The sequence below is a fragment of the Periplaneta americana genome, chromosome 8 (genome assembly GCF_040183065.1).
Source record: "Periplaneta americana isolate PAMFEO1 chromosome 8, P.americana_PAMFEO1_priV1, whole genome shotgun sequence".
Classification (NCBI taxonomy): domain Eukaryota; kingdom Metazoa; phylum Arthropoda; class Insecta; order Blattodea; family Blattidae; genus Periplaneta; species Periplaneta americana.
The window spans coordinates 113449502-113467717 of NC_091124.1; the positions used below are offsets into that span (position 1 = coordinate 113449502).

General features: G+C 33.5%; 1 protein-coding gene across 10 annotated transcripts in view; it reads left to right on the top strand.

Annotated features, from left to right (window-relative positions):
• The window catches only part of sws (patatin like phospholipase domain containing sws), a 414790-nt gene that overhangs the window by 99329 nt on the left and 297245 nt on the right, over positions 1-18216 (top strand). For all 10 annotated transcript variants that reach the window (XM_069833425.1, XM_069833423.1, XM_069833427.1 and 7 more), the window contains 2 exons: positions 6079-6181; positions 8277-8482. In XM_069833425.1, coding sequence (XP_069689526.1) covers positions 6079-6181; positions 8277-8482 — 309 coding nt within the window. The remainder of the gene's footprint in view (positions 1-6078; positions 6182-8276; positions 8483-18216) is intronic.

Here is an 18216-nt window from a genome sequence, read left to right on the forward strand (position 1 = left end):
AGCCTTCTTGTGGGGGAGAAGTAAAGACATGGTCTACCAAGTGCGTCCAACAACTAGAGAAGACATGAAACAAAGAATTAGAGAAGCCTGTGGGTCTCTCAGCTGTGCTGAATTGCAATCACGGATGTTAGGAGGTTATCAGAACATTGTTTAACACAGGGTGGTGTACATTTTGTACATTTACTGTGAAGAGTACACGTACATAAACAACATACAGCATTTCTCAGAAGATACTATTTTTGTTGCTTTGTGAGTAAACAATAAAAGTTAGAAAAAAAAGTTTCAGTAAAAGTTTTTTCTTTTTAAAAGTAGTTTCCAATGGTACCTTCAATGACCCGTGTTTTCATTTGAAATTTTGCAGTTGACCATAGGTACCCCTACTTCCGGTTTGTTATGGAAAATGGTATTACCACCAATCGATTTTTTACATAGGTTTTGGTCATCAAAATTTTTTTACGAACAACCAATATCATTATATATATATATATATATATATATATATATATATATATATATATATATATATATATGTCTATATATTTTTCCCATTCTTCAACAACTGCTTCAGAGAAGTCTCTGAGTGCTTGTGGATATTCACTCGTCCCTGAATTCTTTTCTGCAATGTGCTCCAGTGGGTTGAGGTCTGAGCTCGTTGCTACCCTTTCATGACAGAGATTTGCAAATAATGGAGATGATCTCTAGTGACTTGTACAATGTGGATTCTTGCATTTTCATGCATAAGCAAGAAATAAAGTCCTAAGTCCTAGACCAACAGCAAAAAGAACAACATAGTCATCCATGATATCTCTGATGTATGCATGTCCACCACTGTGGAGTAACAGTTAACACCTCTGACCATGAAACAAGCGGGTCTACCAATTGAAGCAGAATTGCTGGGTATCATAACTCACGATAAGTATTTTTTTTTAACATAAAGACTAATATTCTGAGAAACGAATATTTTAGAAATCAAGAAATTATTCTTTTCACAATGCCTAACATGCTATTTTGGCAATGTGATTATACAGATAGAATTTCGCTGTAACACATTTTTGGATATGAACAACAATATTTTGAGAGATGTATATTTAAGAATTAATACAGTGTTATTTTCAGTGAGCTTGCATACGTTCACGTACTACATTAGCAACGTGACAAAAGTATCCTTGAATTGCTTTTTGATATGTGTAAAATTCTTTGTTTTCCCTTGCTTTGCATAAATATATGTATATAAAATGTTTAGGTGTGCTACATAGTTGAGAATGTGAAAAACACGCAGTTTCTAAGTTAATGTCTGCTACTTTGAGTGACTATCCTTGAGCTTTATTTTAATATGGCCATTACAAATGCTAGTCACACTGAAATTGCAGTTGCTTAAAATCAGAAGACGTGTTAGTGGGTACCATAGGAATATGTGGGATAAAAATATCTTCTCCTTTCGTTTTGCCAGTTAATATTGTCACTTCTATTACATTTTACAAGAGTTTTCCACATCAATTCTTGTTCCATTGCATAATTTTGGTGGGTCAGTATTTCGCAATAGTACTATTGATGACTCAATGTTAGGTATTAAATTATGTGGTGGCAATCCTTGTGGTTTCAAAGAATTCAGTTAGATAAAACACAGCCTGTTTATTATCTATAACTGTATCGAGAAACTCGTAATATGGTCCTGGACTTAGTAAAGATACTTATTGCATGAACTGTCTAGATTTTGGTCTTCATGATGTACCAACAATACTATAATTTCATGTTATTTTTTCCACGGCCTTGTGAAAGTTGATGTTGAATACGACAGAAAACAATAAAGAACAATTGACTGTAGAAGGTAGCATTTTTATGCATGAATGTTTGATCGTATGTATTTTATTTTTTTAGTAATATTATTAATTAATTTAATGTCCATTTGTCCAATTTTAATATAGCCTATGTTTATGAAAGTTAAATGTGCAAACTTTGACAAATATCGATCAAAGTGTGTAGATTTCTACAGAGAACAAACATACGTAGTAGATATAGAGCAATCCATATAAACCTTTACAATTTCAATGCATTATAATTTTCCTCTGGAAGCTAGTATAAACTTTAAATTGAGTTTAATGATCTCAGTGGCTGTGGGAGGATCTATGTTGGTACCTTCTTTACTATTATGACTATTGTTGGCTATTAGTATTATTAGTAACTAATGGTAACCATCACAGATAATTCTGTAGGACCAAAATATTGATTTCTATATACATTAATAATTAGTTCACAGTCTCTAGTTTTTGCAATCATAACATGAACATGTAGTTCTCAATTCGGCAGCATGTTTTTATTGTGAAAACTTATTGGAAGACAAATTCCTTGGTTCAAACAACGGGCATTTCAAAGCGAATTTAGTGTGCGCAATGTTCCAACCAGGCGAACAATTTTATTGAGTTAAAATTGTGTCGATGTTCGAGGACGTTTAGTGAACTCATCGAAGAAATCATTGTGCCAATTGAGCCAGGAGACAGGCTACTAATGTCATACCTCTTAACGATTTCATAAAACTTATAGTCGGCTTCTTTGATGATCACCTAATCACAAAAAAAATCTGTGGCCCCTCGAGATCACCTGACCTAGCCTCTCCGGACTTCTTCTTATGGGACTACTTTCAGGACAGAGTATACGAGAATAGACTGCGATCACTTGCTGAACTCTGTGAGGCCATTAGGAATGAAATGAGCAACATTGATTGATGATATATTTTAGAGAACGTCACGGAATATTGTGTGACAAGTACCATTCTGTATGGATGCAGGTGGAAGACATTTTCAACATTTACTCTGAGGAATTTTTCACAGTTACTCTGTAATTCAGAACAGATTACACACGTTTGCTATTATTGGTTCAGAAGTTATAAGTCATTAAAATTGTAAAGTTTTGTATGGATCACTGTGTAAATTATTAAGATGAAAAAATTATTGAAAAAGTATATATTGTATTGTGTTATAAATTTTGTGTGCAGTAACATAACAGTGTAAATGTACCCCAACTAACCTCAATGTTTGTGACAAATGAAATTATAAATCTTTAATAATGACCAATACCACAGATTATTTATATCCTTTATTTAACAGCGGGAATGATTAAACCATTACGATATTTCATAGCTTCTATAAATTACAGCACATAGCTACACTTGACTGTAACAGCTGTTATGGTCCGATTTTGCATTATGGTCTGGTATTTTTTAAATGAAATTAGTTCTGAAACAATATAACATTTTGATGATTATTACGTTGGTGTCAGATATTTGCTGTTATTTGAGAACTGTTCCTTGGAACTGAAACATTTGAAACAGTTGCGAAAAATAATCACTTTTCCCACCAATAGACAGTGAAAACCTTAAAATCTGACTCCCTACATTCATTGTTTCGAAATTGTGAATGAAATTCCTATATCGAAAAAGGAGACAAAGATCCTTGAAAAACACTACAGGCTACTTATGTTCAACTCGCTTCTACCAAGAGTCGCTACTGAATGAATGACAGGGTTGCATAATGACTAGGATGACTTAATGCCTGCTTGCTGTGCCTGCAAGCATTACTCAGAGCCCATGTCCGCTATCAGCTCAGTTGATCATTGTTCTAGATTGTACATTATGTGCTCGTAGTCGATTGTGCATCACATGTTTTGCCTTCTTGAAGTAGAGCAACAGCTGAGGTACTTCTATCTCATTTAGTTGTCTCATTCTGACGATCTCATATGGTAATGTTGCGTACCTAACCCACCAATAGGGAGGCAATGAAGATTTGTTTACAGTGAGTCACTTTAGTTATATGTTGTGTGGAGTTTGCACTATGGTTATGTCAGGTGAGATAAACACTAATGTAGAGAACATCATCATGCTAAGCACATGATATCTCCATTCTGGTTGGATGATCGTCCACCTCTGCTTTGGCATGTAAACGGTGCCAGCAGCTGGCTGTTCGGTCTGGGCCCTTCAAGGGCTGTGATGCCACGAATTATTATTGTTGTTGTTATTATTATTATTATTATTATTATTAATAATAATAATAATAATAATAATAATAATAATGTAGAAGACTCAAGTGCTTTACAAAAGCATGCATAAATTATTACTGTCCACAAATATTGTGCATCACGAATTAGCTAAAAGAGACACTAAAATCTGCATAGGAACTGAACCCCTGACGATCAACTCGTTCAGAAAATTCATCACAAGCGACACCCTCAAAACATGGGAACAAGAATCCTCTCAATTTACGAAAGAGAAGAAGTGGGAGAAAATAACAGAATTATGGGAAAAAAATCAAAATAAATTAAGGAAGGAAACAGTGGCAGGCTTTAGACTAGTTATGGGACATGACTGCCTAGCTGCACATCTTGCTAAAATAAAAATATATGAGATAAGAAGAGTGCACCATCTGTAAGCAGTTTGAATTGGTAATGGACTCGAACCACCTCCTTCATTGTACAGGATTCGACCCAGCCCAGCAAAACCAAGGAATTTTATCAGGTCTTTACTGGACTGCCAGAAGCAAAATGAATTAATTTTCTCTTGAATCGTTATGCTTTATATTTCAATTTGATGATCTGTATCTTATTAATGTTTAATTTGAAACATATGTTCTTAATTTTTTTGCTAATTATTTATCATAAATAATCTAATTACTGAATTCTTATACAGGGTGGAAGTAAATAACCCTGCACATTGAAAGGAGGGATATATTATATGAAAATAAACAAAAAATCGAATATAATTTTTTTGATTAAGTGTATGGTTAATTAAATAATTGCATTGAAAGTTTAAACTTGCTGGCAACATCATAATACCCAAGATTCTGCTCGGTTACATGAGATGTAAACAAAAGGTTATGTATTGCAAAATTCAAGCAACTTCTTCAGCCTCGGTTTTTCTCGACCAAATTTATAATCTCCTCTTTCCTGTCAACAGTTTCTTCAGGTCGTCAACCCCGATTGTCAAATGTTAGAATTATGCTGCCCTAGTTATAGACCAGCTAGCAGACAGCGATGAATATCTCTGAATTGGGTAATAAATGAATGAATGATATAGCCATGATGCCACATGTTGGGCGAAGGCCTCCTTTACTCATGGGTACTCGCTTGGTGAGTCAATCCGGGCGAGTTGTAGATACTGTTGTGGCACAGTCATTAACCCTGTTAAACTTTACTAGTCTCAGCACTTTGATCTTTTGTCCTTTTATGCACTGTCCACGTATTACTTACACCAGCACTTTGACATACACTGAGATAACTATTTACAATATTTCAACTAGCACTTTCACAAACACTGACTTCACTATTTAAAATATTTTGACTTGTATGTTTGCTATTTTCAAATAGCACTTTCAAAATCACTGAGTTTACTATTTACAAAATTTAATATCCTACTGGAAACCTTTCTGCATACCCTCATTGAACAGCATGCCATTTACTCTTCGTTTTTCCGTAAATTAAAATCATGTCCAGACATACCGAATTAGAAACTCTTGGCATTGCGATGCACTAAGTTGAATGGTAATACAAACTTCACTTAAGATTGGAAGACTCAAACACTAACTTTCACTTCACATAATACTGGTACAAGATTACCTTGACTAGCAATTATCCTCAACTCCTATTGAAAAAAAGTCAAGAACAGCTGATCAGTGTTGCCATGTCTAGTTTTGTTAGTCAGGCAACAAATTTGCAATACTTTTTATTTATTTATTTATTTATTTATTTATTTATTTATTTATTTATTTATTTATTTATTTATTTATTTATTTATTTATTTATCGAAATACGACAAAGGAAAAAATATTCTTTATTACATTCTCTATTAGTTTTGACAGAAATCAAGACCCTATGCATAGTAATTATCCACAACATTGGTGTTAAAGTTTTCAGAAAACATGTTTTATTTCGAAAGCTATAAATTTCCCACCGATATGGTATTAGACCGTTTTTGTTATATACTGAGTAGGATCAATTAGCTCTGCAAATCTGCAGGGTTATTTCACTTCCACCTTGTATATTGTATAAGTTTTAAAATAATGGAGTTAAAGGAATATAAATTACTTTCAGGGCACTCAACGTAATAAAAAACAAAGTCCATTTGCTGGTTCTCCTGTGAGGACGAGACCTAGAGACAACATAGTGCCTAAAGAAGAAAATAACACGGCTATGGGTATGAACATCATCTATTTATAATACAACTGAAGACATGTACGGAAAAATGATCTAACCCTCATTATTTTAAAAAAGAGAAAATGCTAAAGAAAGAAAATTATTAGCAGATAACTTTTCATATTTTATTCCAAATATGACCCAAGTACACATTGAAAAGTAATTTATTAGTAAGTTTTTAGTGTTTTTATGGAAATTAAATAATAAGTGGTTGAAAGCTAATTATTAGTTTAGTTTTCATAAAACATGGGCATTAAAACTTTGAATGCAAGTTCAATTTTTTTTTGACAAAGTGAACATTCTTACATATTAAATTCAGTTATCTTAACAAAAAATAATTCTGATGTATTACTACATTTTAGTCAACTGTCCGAATACAGATCTGAACCTCATAAGTGATACCAATAAGAGATCACTCATGAGGCAACTAGGATGGGAGATAATGGAGTAGGGTGGCCAGTTCCTTTCCTCCTGCATTGCATACATTGCCAATTAGCTACATGTTTCACTAATTAGACTTCATATGTGTACAAACAATTGTTCTGCCTCCAATACGTATTGTCAAGAGAGATGTACTACTTGATAATAGATATGCATATCGGGCAGAGGATATTACTACATTAATACCAGAAAAAAATGCTTAACATTGCCTCTTACTGATGAATAAAAATGCCTAATCAAAATCAAGAATATCGAAGTGAGGTTCATCTTCAGAGACTGCATTGCTTTCATGAGACACAGGTATCATATTTATGTAATACTGGAGGTAGACTGGAAGCACATAACTCAATAACTCTTGTATGTCTCTGAGTTTTGCACACACTTATCGGTCTTGAAGCTTCATATTTATTGGTTAGTGTCACTAATTTAAGGGACGTCTACCTGCAGTTTTCTTTCTTAAGTCAACAGAATCATATGCTTCAATATGAGAATATGAATACTTAACAAATAAGTGAAAAGGTTTTGCCTGAAATTACTTTATAACTTGCTACCTTACTTAACAATAACTTTTGTTTAGATTCTGAAACATTGTTCTTTTTATCTTCTCAAATAATGGTTTTACAGTAAAATAAAACATGTCATTTTTACAATAGTGAAAGGATTTTTCACCCTAGTTTTTGGAACCTACTCTATCCACTCATTTGGTATGAAAAATAAGATTTCTGTCTCTTTTCTTCTCAATCAGACTGAAATCACAGTCGCAGGGAAAGTGTGTATGGCCTGGTAACAAATATTTATGTTTGAACTGAACAGTTCACCAGCTTTTTGTTTACAAAGATTGCCGTGGTCACTAACATTGATAACATTATTCCTCTGTAAGGAATGCGCAATGAAGATGTCAGGATGAATTGTTAACATATTTTATTTTTTATAACTTTAATCGTAATCTATTCTAATATAATCTAAAATAGAATTTAAAAGTGTTTCTTAATATTCATATCCCTAATCACAAATTATGTTTTAATGTTCAAGTTGGATATCCTATTTGGTTACTTTTCTTTGGGCATAGACTTTATGCACTTTAAAGAAGGACCAGAGCAATAAACACAAGAATTATGATGGAATATATTTAACCTCAATGAGGCGTCCTGATGTTAGAATATTCATAAATAGTTAATATCCTTTGCAGCCAAGAGATGGCAGCACTAATCAGGAAATATTCAATTTTGAAGTCAGGAAATGTTTAATTTTGAGGATTAGACCGTTTTTGCGCAAACGTCTTCAATTATTAAAAATAAAGGCTGTTCTGTAAACATTATTGATTGAGAATGTCTACGCTCAAGGAAAAGATAATTATTAATATAATTTTTAATGCAGTAAATGAGATTTAGAGAAATAGTGATTTATATAAAAATTGTAAACTCTGAACTTATTGTATCAGTGTTTACTTTGCACAGTAATCTTTACTTCTTGTTGCATTATGTATTTTGTGCCTCAATTGTCATATGCTGAGATTAAATGTCGACATCAGAGCTGAACTGTATGCTCGTTTCTATTAGAGTGAAATTTATTGCATATTAATTTGATATAGAAATTAATTTACAGCCTATGTAACATTATTCAATAACAATAATAATTTTATCTTAATGTTATAGCTGCATCCCAGGATGCTCTATCTGGAACTTCTCCTAGTGATCCAGTTGACTTCCAGAACTCAGGTTCTAACACACATCATCCTTTCTCGATATTGAATAGAAGCAGGTCAAGATCAGGTTTAGAGATGAAATTTCCGTCACCACAAACACAACCACAGCCTGACATGCTTCCAGAATTCGATCATCAAGTGCAGACGTCACCTCAGGTGTGTATTGTAGCTGTGCTCTTATTTAAAATGCGGCAGTTTTTTGATAGAAATATTATTTTTAAACGAAGCACTTTTGTATATTGTTTTTAAAGATTGCGCAGCTTGGTGCAATTGGATGCAGAATTATCATATTTTGCTGACTGAAATAAATTTCACCATGTGATGATGAATGAAAGTATGAATAAGAACTGGCAATGCTGCAAGACTCCACATGGACTTGACAAGCAGCTGTCGCCTTTTGTACTGACCTATGATTAGCTGGCACATATTAGTCATTGGCTAGATTGCTGTACATTATTATTGTTAAAGAAATCCCACGTCAACATGTATGTTTATAAAAAAACCTTATAGAGCCGATGATAATGATGAAATAGTGGCTACTATACTTGTATAATATAACAGGAATGTTGAAGTAGTAAGATACATGTTTGCGGTAGAGTCAATAATTTTGTAGACTGATCATTGTGAACATAAATGTAATAGTCGTGGCATTTATGTGCATTCACTTACTACATTATTGATACAAAGATTTCAGAATCTTTCGAAAAACTTGTTTTGATAACTTCCTTTGCTGAAAAGAACTTATGTACTACGTTTGTACCATGTAAACATTACACTGTGGCTCATGGCTTCATACCTGGTGAAGCAGCTTTGGAATTTTACTTACTGATTTGCATAGTTTTTAATACATTATTTGCATAATGTTTAAATTATAACATGAACTCCGCCAATGTGACTTGACTTAGTTTTGTATGTGTAAACTTGTTGGTTTTGCTACAAAGTAAGTATTACACATTTGTAGTTTTTTCTGTCCTTTTCTAGTGTTTTTTTGTCTGTCACATAGTTAAGAAAGATCTCCATTTTCTCTTCGGAAGTTAGGCCTCCAAATTGCCTGTTAACTTTTTTTTTTTCCAATCAAATGAGCTCAACACTCCAGTATTTTTCCTACTTAATAGGAAGTCCTTTCTAAAATAAATATATAATTAAATGAATAAACGAACAAATGAATGGACAAGTGTTTTTTTTTGTGTGCGTGCGTGCGTGTGTGCCCTACAAAGTATAAAAGACTACAAGAATAAAATCATACAACTCTCTAGTCCTTCCTTTGCTTTTATATGGTAGTGAAAATAGAACTCTTATAGCCAAAGGTAAATCCAGATTGAAATCCACTGAGATGAAATTTATATGGAGAACAGTAGGATGTAATTGATCAGACTTCAAATGAAACAACGAAAGTTTGCAAGAACTGAAAATAACATATATTTTGAAAATATTTGAAACATTCAAAAGGAATTGGATTGAATATATCAACCGAATATCCACATCAAGATTGTCAAAATTAATAATGAAATATATTTCAAATGGAAGAAGAGACCAGGCCTGATGATCAGTGAAGAAACTGATTTAACTGTAATTGTTTTTGCGTCCTCTTATCCATAGTAACATTAAATTTGTTGGCATATAAAAAATACTGGTGTTTGGTCAGCATTTGCCATCTGGCCAAAGATTGTGGGCTTTCGTTAATTTTATGATGTAACATTGACAGACAGTCAATTATTTATCTGCATAATTTGCTGGTAGGTGTTGTGCAAGAATAGTGCAATGTCGTAAGCACAATCCTGAATGCTGCATCATTTGTTTACACCAGCCTAAGCTTACCTTAAATCGAGTTACTGGAATTTTTGTAATCACAGAATGGACATTGGTTACCCAAAACTGCAAGTGGAAGAAGAAGAAGAAGAAGAAGAAGAAGAAGAGGAAGAGGAAGAGGAAGAGGAAAAGAAGAGGAAGAAGAATTTTAAATTTTAGCCACCTCCAGTGCCTTCATTCTGATAACTTCACAACTTGTTGGATAACCTTGGTTTGGTTTCGTTACTCTTGCACGTATTCAGAAACAAGCACGTCAATTTCATTATATCTTCCAGTCTTTGGTCCTCTGAATGCTTTCCCTGATGTGCTGGCATTCTTAAATCTTTTCACCATCATATGTTACATTTAGAGACACCAAACCTTGTAACAGCCTGTATATTATTGATACATTTTTTGCTCACGTAAAATGTGCAATTATTTGAAGTTCATATCACAACTTCTCCTCTCCTTTATTTACTAGCAAAGATGCTCTCCTTTCCACATGGTCTGCCATATCTGGTAACCAAAAATGAATGCTGAATGTAATAACAATGCAATGGCTCACAAGCAACAAATATGGAAAAAAAAATGATCAAGTTCGAAAAATTTCGCTTTAGTCTTGGTACTGATTTCTGGAAATGTATCTAAGTAGATGTGTTTAATTAATAGTTCATAGTATTTTGTTGTTTAATTCGTAAATAACTCTTGTATACATGTAACTCTCATCTAAATCAAATTGTTGAATTCTTTGTAAGTTCATGCATATGTATATACACTTTTTGCTGGTTGTGTGGAAGAGAAGGCCTTACGGCCTTAACTCTGCCAGCTAAAATAAATCATTATTATTATTATTATTATTATTATTACATAATAGAGGAAGGTGTTAATATTTAAGATGATGATGATACAGTGATCTTTTCCTGTTGGTCTGTAGTTCAAGATCGCTCGAGGAATCCTAGGCATACACTTGACATGGTGAAGCCAGTTGTCTTGATATTGATGAGTATACAGGTTCCATTCCCAGTTCTTGTAGGATGTCTTCATTTCTTTTATGATCCCATTTAGTGTATCATGCTGTTCGGTGCATAAATTTCATTTCACTGTCAGTAATTGTATTTTCATCACTTTTTCGTAAGGTCCAAGCTTCGCTGCCGTAACGAAGGACTGATCTTGCTAAGGTCTTGTTGATAATGCCTGCTTTATTGAATTCAAAAATTTTTTGGAGATATCTAGATGAGGTAGAAAGGAAAGCTTGAAACCAAGATAATTGAATTCATTAATCCTTTCCATAATGTTACCATTTATATAAATTTTACTTCGTACAGATTCTTTGCTGCAGAATGCCATTATTTTTTTTTTCCGTGAGTATTTCCATTCGATATTTATCAGCTATTAATTGAGGGGCTGGGTGCAAGAAGGACATTTTACAGGATGTGCCCTTTTCGAGTAAAACGCTTTGTGTTCTCTGATCAGTTATGCATATGATCACCAAGTTGTAGTTCACTACTGTGATCATAGGGGTCAGAAGTACCCAAAATGTAAAGGTGTGCATAAGTAACATTATTACTGTTTGAATTTTCAACATCAACTTTCTCAAAACTTGCATTTGAGAAAAGTGCCTTTCTTGCACCCAACCCCTCAATTTTAAACTATAGACTGATCTTTGTAAATCATCTTCTGAAGTGGCCAGCAAAACCAAATCATCTGCAAAAGTCAGTACGTCCAGACACAAATTTCGATTTATAGTTATATGACCATGTCTTGAGTTTCTAAATTCCTGTACTATTGCGTTCATATAGATATTGAATAAGTGGGGTGAGAGAGAACATCCTTGTTTGACACCGGTAAAAATTTCCAACCACTCAGACATTTTCTTATCAATTTTGACAGAAATGAAAGTTTCTTTGCATAGGTTAAAAATATTTTCAATTATTTGTTATGGAATATTATCAGATACTAGTATTTCTGTAAGTTTGTTGCGGTTTACATGATCAAAAGCTTTCTTGAGATCAATGAATGCAATATATGTTTGTATATTAAATTCCCGATGTTTCTCTATCAAAAGTTTCATTATGAAGTATCCATCACAGCATGATCTCTCTTTCCTAAATCCATTCTGCTCTTCTCCTAATATGTTCTCATAATATCCCGTCTAATTTGCTTTTGATTATGTTGGAGAAAATTTTACAATCAGTATTTACTAAACTAATTCCTCTGTAATTATTGCAGTCATTTCTGTTTCCTTTCTTATAGATTGGTATCACTATAGAATCAACAACTTCTAGGAGGTTCTGCTCCATTCCAAATCAAATTTTTTAAATTTTAAAGTCTAAATAAAAAATGGTTGATTTGCATGTTTGAAGAGTTCGATGTTTATACAGTCATTGCCTGATGCTTTATTGCTCTTCATAGTTTTAAGTACTGTTAAAAGTTCCTCAAATGAGATGGGTTCTGTGTCAGAATTTTGTGAGCATTGTAGCATAGGAGGAGAAGTATCCTGGCACCATAAATCTCGATAATATTATAACCATAAATTTTGAGGAATTGTATTAAGTCGAGCAATCACTTTAGATTTATTGCTCGTGAATTTTGAAATTTTGTACACTTGTGGCTGAGGCCTTGTAATGTCATTTAAGATAGAACAGGTATTTATATAAGTTTTTAGAAGGTGGTGGTCTTAGGAGCTCAGCTGTGTGGTGATTCCCACTGCATAAGCCAGTAGAGTTGGAAAGCAGTACTTAGCTACTGACTTTTAAGGAACTCTGAGGTTCATTGCCGCCCTCACATAAGCCCGCCATTGGTCCCTATCCTAAGCAAGATTAGTCCAGTATCTATCATCATCATATCCCATCTTCCTTAAATCCATTTTAATATTATCTTCCCATCTACGTCTTGGCCTCCCTCCGGCCTCCCAACTAGCACACTATATGCATTTCTGGATTCGCCCATATGTGCTACATGTCCTGCCCATCTCAAACGCCTGGATTTAATGTTCCTAATTTTGTCAGGTGAAGAATACAATGCGTGGAGTTCTGTGTTGTGTAATTTTCTCCATTCTCCTGTAACTTCATCCCTCTTAACCCCAAATATTTTCTTAAGCACCTTATTCTCAAATATCCTTAACCTCTGTTCCTCTCTCAAAGTGAGAGTCCAAGTTTCACAACCATAAAGAACAACCGGTAATATAACTGTTTTATAAATTCTAACTTTCAGATTTTTTGACAACAGACTGGAAGATAAAAGCTTCTCAACCGAATAATAACAGGCATTTCCCATATTTATTCTGAGTTTAATTTCCTCCCGAGTATCATTTATACAATACAATACGAAAATCAGTTTTAAATGTTAGGCTGCGCATTTAAGTATATTTTAAGGTAAGAGAAATCGTCTTATATTCAGACCCGTACAGTATATGCCAACTGTACACGATTCCCATTTTTCCAAATATGAACTTAAAAGTATTTTTTATTCATTATCTTCAGTCATCTCTTTAACAATTACAAGTTTGTGTGTAAGATCTTTTCTAATTCTTAGCATTATGCACTTGCAATCTGCCGAGCTTTTGGAAGTAGTAAAGTGAACAAGCTTTGTCCTTTTTTTTTGTAATACGTGACTACACATCAAGCATTCAGGCCACACTCAAATGCTCTAGCAATCTTACTTCAAAACAGTAAGTGTATTGTATTGTATTTATTTACATTCCATGGTATTCGTACATTGTTTCATAGCTAGAATATGGAACATGTGAAACGAAAAAAAAAAAAAATCTTAATAGTACTATAAAGTCTTAATTATAGTCGCACTCTAGTTGAAATATATACAGAAAAGTTTTACAATATAATCTGCTAGTACAACACAAAGTTTTAGTATCAATACTTAATAGAACACAGAAATATTCATGAAATGATGTTGAATGTCATGAATTCACCTACAGAATAGAAGGCATGAGAAATTAGGTACTTCTTTAATTTGGCCCTAAATAAGCTTATGTTTTTAGTTTCATATTTTATATTCATAGAGAGGCTATTAAAAATGTTTACTGCCATATAATGCACTTCTTTTTGTTAGCATGATAAGACTTGCTGATGGAGTATGAAAGTCATTTATTTAGCGTATTTATGCCATGAACTGTTGAATTAGTTACAAAGTTTTCATGATTACATGCGAGGAAGATTATTAGTGAACAAATATACCGACAGGCCATGGGCATTATTTGTAGTTTTTTTTAAATAGTCCTACACGATTCCCTAGACCTGGCACCTACTATTATTCTAATTACTCTTTTTATAGTAGGAATATACTGTTACTATCTGTGGAACTTCCCCTGAATATTATTCCAAAACTCATTACCGAGTGGCAGTATGCAAAGTACTGTATTGTTTTTAAAGTATTGATATTTACTATCTCTTGCATAGATCTAATAGTAAAACATGCTGAATTTAGTTTGGGGGTAATTTCTTTAATATGATTTTTCCAGTTTAACACATTATCGATTTGTAAGCCAAGAAATTTGGTTGTTGTTTCTGGTAGGGACCTGTTATTAATTATTGGGTTTGATATTTGCGAGGTTGAATTTTGACAGAATTTAAATTGGATTATGCTAGTTTTGTTACAATTTAATACTAATTTATTGGCTGAGAACCAATCACATATCTTGAGGAGAATTACCTCTGTTGAAGAGTGGAATGTGTTGTAGTTATTGGCTGTAATTATTATACTTGTGTCATCTGCAAACAATATGGCTTGACCTACATCTTTTCTTAAGGGGGCAAGATCATTTATGAACACTAGAAAAAGTAGGGGATCTAATATTGATCCTTGAGGAATTCCAATGTTAATAGTTCCCATGTCGAGGTAGATTTCATAGCTGCATTGATTTTGACTTTCTGTTTCCTTCTATGAGATATGAGTGAAACCATTGGTGTGCAATGCCTTTAATTCTATAATAATCGAATTTGTCTAGCAGCATTTTATGATTTATACAGTCAAATGCTTTGGATAAATGACGGAAAATCCCTCCAACTTGTAATTTTTTATTAACTGCCTCCAGAATTTTGTCAGTTAAACTACATGTAGCATTTTCCGTGCATTTATTTTTCCTAAATTCAAACTGTTTTAGGACTAAAATGTTGTATCTTTCTAGATGATGATATAATCTTTTATACATTACTTTTTCAAAGATTTTGGAGAAGACTGGTGGACGTGATATGGGTCTGTAATTTTCTGGAGACATTGTTTCTCCCATTTTGAAGATAGAAATAACCACTGAATATTTTAATCTCTCGGGGAATATACCATTGAACACTGAGTAGTTAATAACTTAATGGCCCTGCTATAATATCTGTAACTCGTTTTTAAATTAATATTTAAATTTTTGTGATAATTCCAATTATCAAGAAGTTTCGTGCTACTTATGCACCCAGTTTGTTAATGGTACATTGGTCTGGAACACACTCAAGCCTCCCCATGTCGAAATGTTGTCTAAATCTTTGCTGCTTTACTACTGCAGAATCACCATTTTTATAAGTCTCTCTAGCGAAGACATGACATGCAGCCAACCAATGTTCTATCTTGTTTACTAAATGGGATCTCTAGCTGCTCAGGCATGACAAACCCACGTTATCCCTACTCTATGATCATCAGTGTTCTGCACGTGTCAAAATGGTAGGAAAACATTGTGCGAATGCCTTCTGTTTTTCCATTAGAATTGACAAGACTTTCCCAAATGGCAACACTATTACATGTGTCTTGAAAAAGAGCCCATCTTTGTAGATATATAGTTATTTCCCACAAGGATATTTACAATTGTTTCAAAACTCTGTGATTAGCTGTGTTGAAGTTCACTTTAAGTTTCAGAATTTTAATTCCTAAAGTTTTTGTTGAAAGGTTTGTCCCAGTGCCAACTTTCGTAAATGCTGGAACATTGTCATTTTGTATCCTTAGAGTTCTTCTTCTTCTTCGTCTTCTTCTTCTTCCTTAATAAGGTCTGGGTTCATACTGATTTGCATACATTTTAGAAGTTTTGGTATAGGTTCGATCTGGATCCTGTTTTATTTGAAGCGTAATTTTAAATAGTTGGTCTCTTTCCATTCTATGCATATGATCTTTCCATTTCTTTCTATATATTTGCATATCTTTAGTGATATTTTGTATTTGACCTGTTGTTGACGAATATTATCGTTTCTAATGCAGTCTCTTCTAGTCACTCTACCAGTGATCTCGAAAATCTCATTTGGGCAGCTTCAGTTCGTCATTCTTCATTTTTATTCGAGATCCAAAACTCACTAATATACAATTAGTACCTGTTTACTTAACCTTTTATAGCTATCCCAGATATACAGAGAAGTCACAAACTCCATCCCTCTGGACCACATAGATCATTACAGTAGCAGATGGAAAAATCAGGTGCTGCTAATGGATATACTGTTATTATTCTTGTTATTTCGTAATGGTGTAACTAACTAGCATCATTCTTTTCTCTGACTATCCAGTAAAATGTAGCAATTTCTATATCCCTTTGCTTGTTTATCGAGGCCTTTGTAAATCAGATGATGTTCTTAATTTAGTATAGCATATTTTGTCAGATTTTGCATTCCTTTTGTGTGATGAACATTATAGTATGAGAGCTTGGTTAGGCTAGAATTGTGCTTTACGAGAAAGCCATTCTTTAATAACGTAATATATAAATGAAAGCTGAATCTAATAAATTTGTTGCAATTTGAAGCTTGTCTCAAATTTCTAAAATATAGCTCTGTTATGTCAGTACTGAATGATCTTTGGATACGTTTTTGAAATCAGACTGTAACAGATACTGAACACATTATATGTGAAAGATAAGGTATCAGTGAAAAGTCACTGTAGTTACCCAGCTTAACAACTTTAATTCGGCTGTCTTATCATTTTTTAATTATTCAATATATGAAAGAAGGATATCATGAACTACTGCAACTTATCATTGCATATAATAGGGTGGTTATAATTAAACTATTCCAACTTACCCACTTCTGAATGGAAAACTTTTGATTTGAATGTGAACATTTTTGAGCACATGCAAAAGAGAAGTGATGAATAGACAACTCCATTAAAGGACATTTAAAAACAGTTGTGTTCAAAGCATCTCTTTCCTGTATAGCTGGAGTCACAGTTTGCAGTGATGTTTGCCTTCCACTTTTATATGTTCTTGATCCTGGGTATTCCATCTTAAAAAAAAAAAAAAAAGAGGCCAGTGATGAAACTACCTATGAACAGTGACTTGTTCCTTATGCAGAGGAACTTCATGGATCTTATTTGAAGGAGCAGATCCCCAAATTCGACAATTGTGAAGTAACTGCGAACAAGGGTCTGTGTTACATTTCACACGTTTTGAGAAAGAGTGCTCTGAAGTATATTGTTACCTGCAGAGGTGGGATATGCACTGTGAGGTAACATAGACCCTTGTCCTGTAGATGAAATAGGTACATGTTTTATCACAGTATGTATTGAGCTGTGCACGATGACTCAGCTGTTTGAACAACTTAACTGCAGCACCATGACAGTTCACCATACGCTATCTTGACATCAGTGCCATCTATTCCGAATGCATTTTCTTGTTATCCCTCCTGTTGGTCAGCAGGAATTGTGGGTATCGCAGAGAGGGGAAACTGAGCTTTCCTGCGAAGTGTCGAGAGATTGACCTAGCACTCAGCAGTAGCGGACAGTGGGTTTGAAAGTTGAGGAGGCCAAGATGTATGTGATGAGAATATAAAAATATAAGGCCTGTGATGTACCTCATTACCAAGCGCAGAATTTATAGGTTTTAAGAAACTAAAATTAGGTTTTCCAATATATGTTTTAGGATTTTAAATCTTATGTTTAGGAATTTATATGATTTTACGGGAAAAAAATAAAAATGAACAACATAGGCCTACTGTTAATATATTACAATGGCTTAGTAAAGATTGCCTCTCTTTAGGATATTTTAAATCCTAACCTACGAATTAGGTCTTTTTAGGTCATATTGAATTTAAGAATATTACTCTTTGCTACATAAAACGAATAAGAAAAGCAATATTTCGAGAGTAACGAGATAGCAACAAAATTCATTCGAACCTAAGAATCCAGGG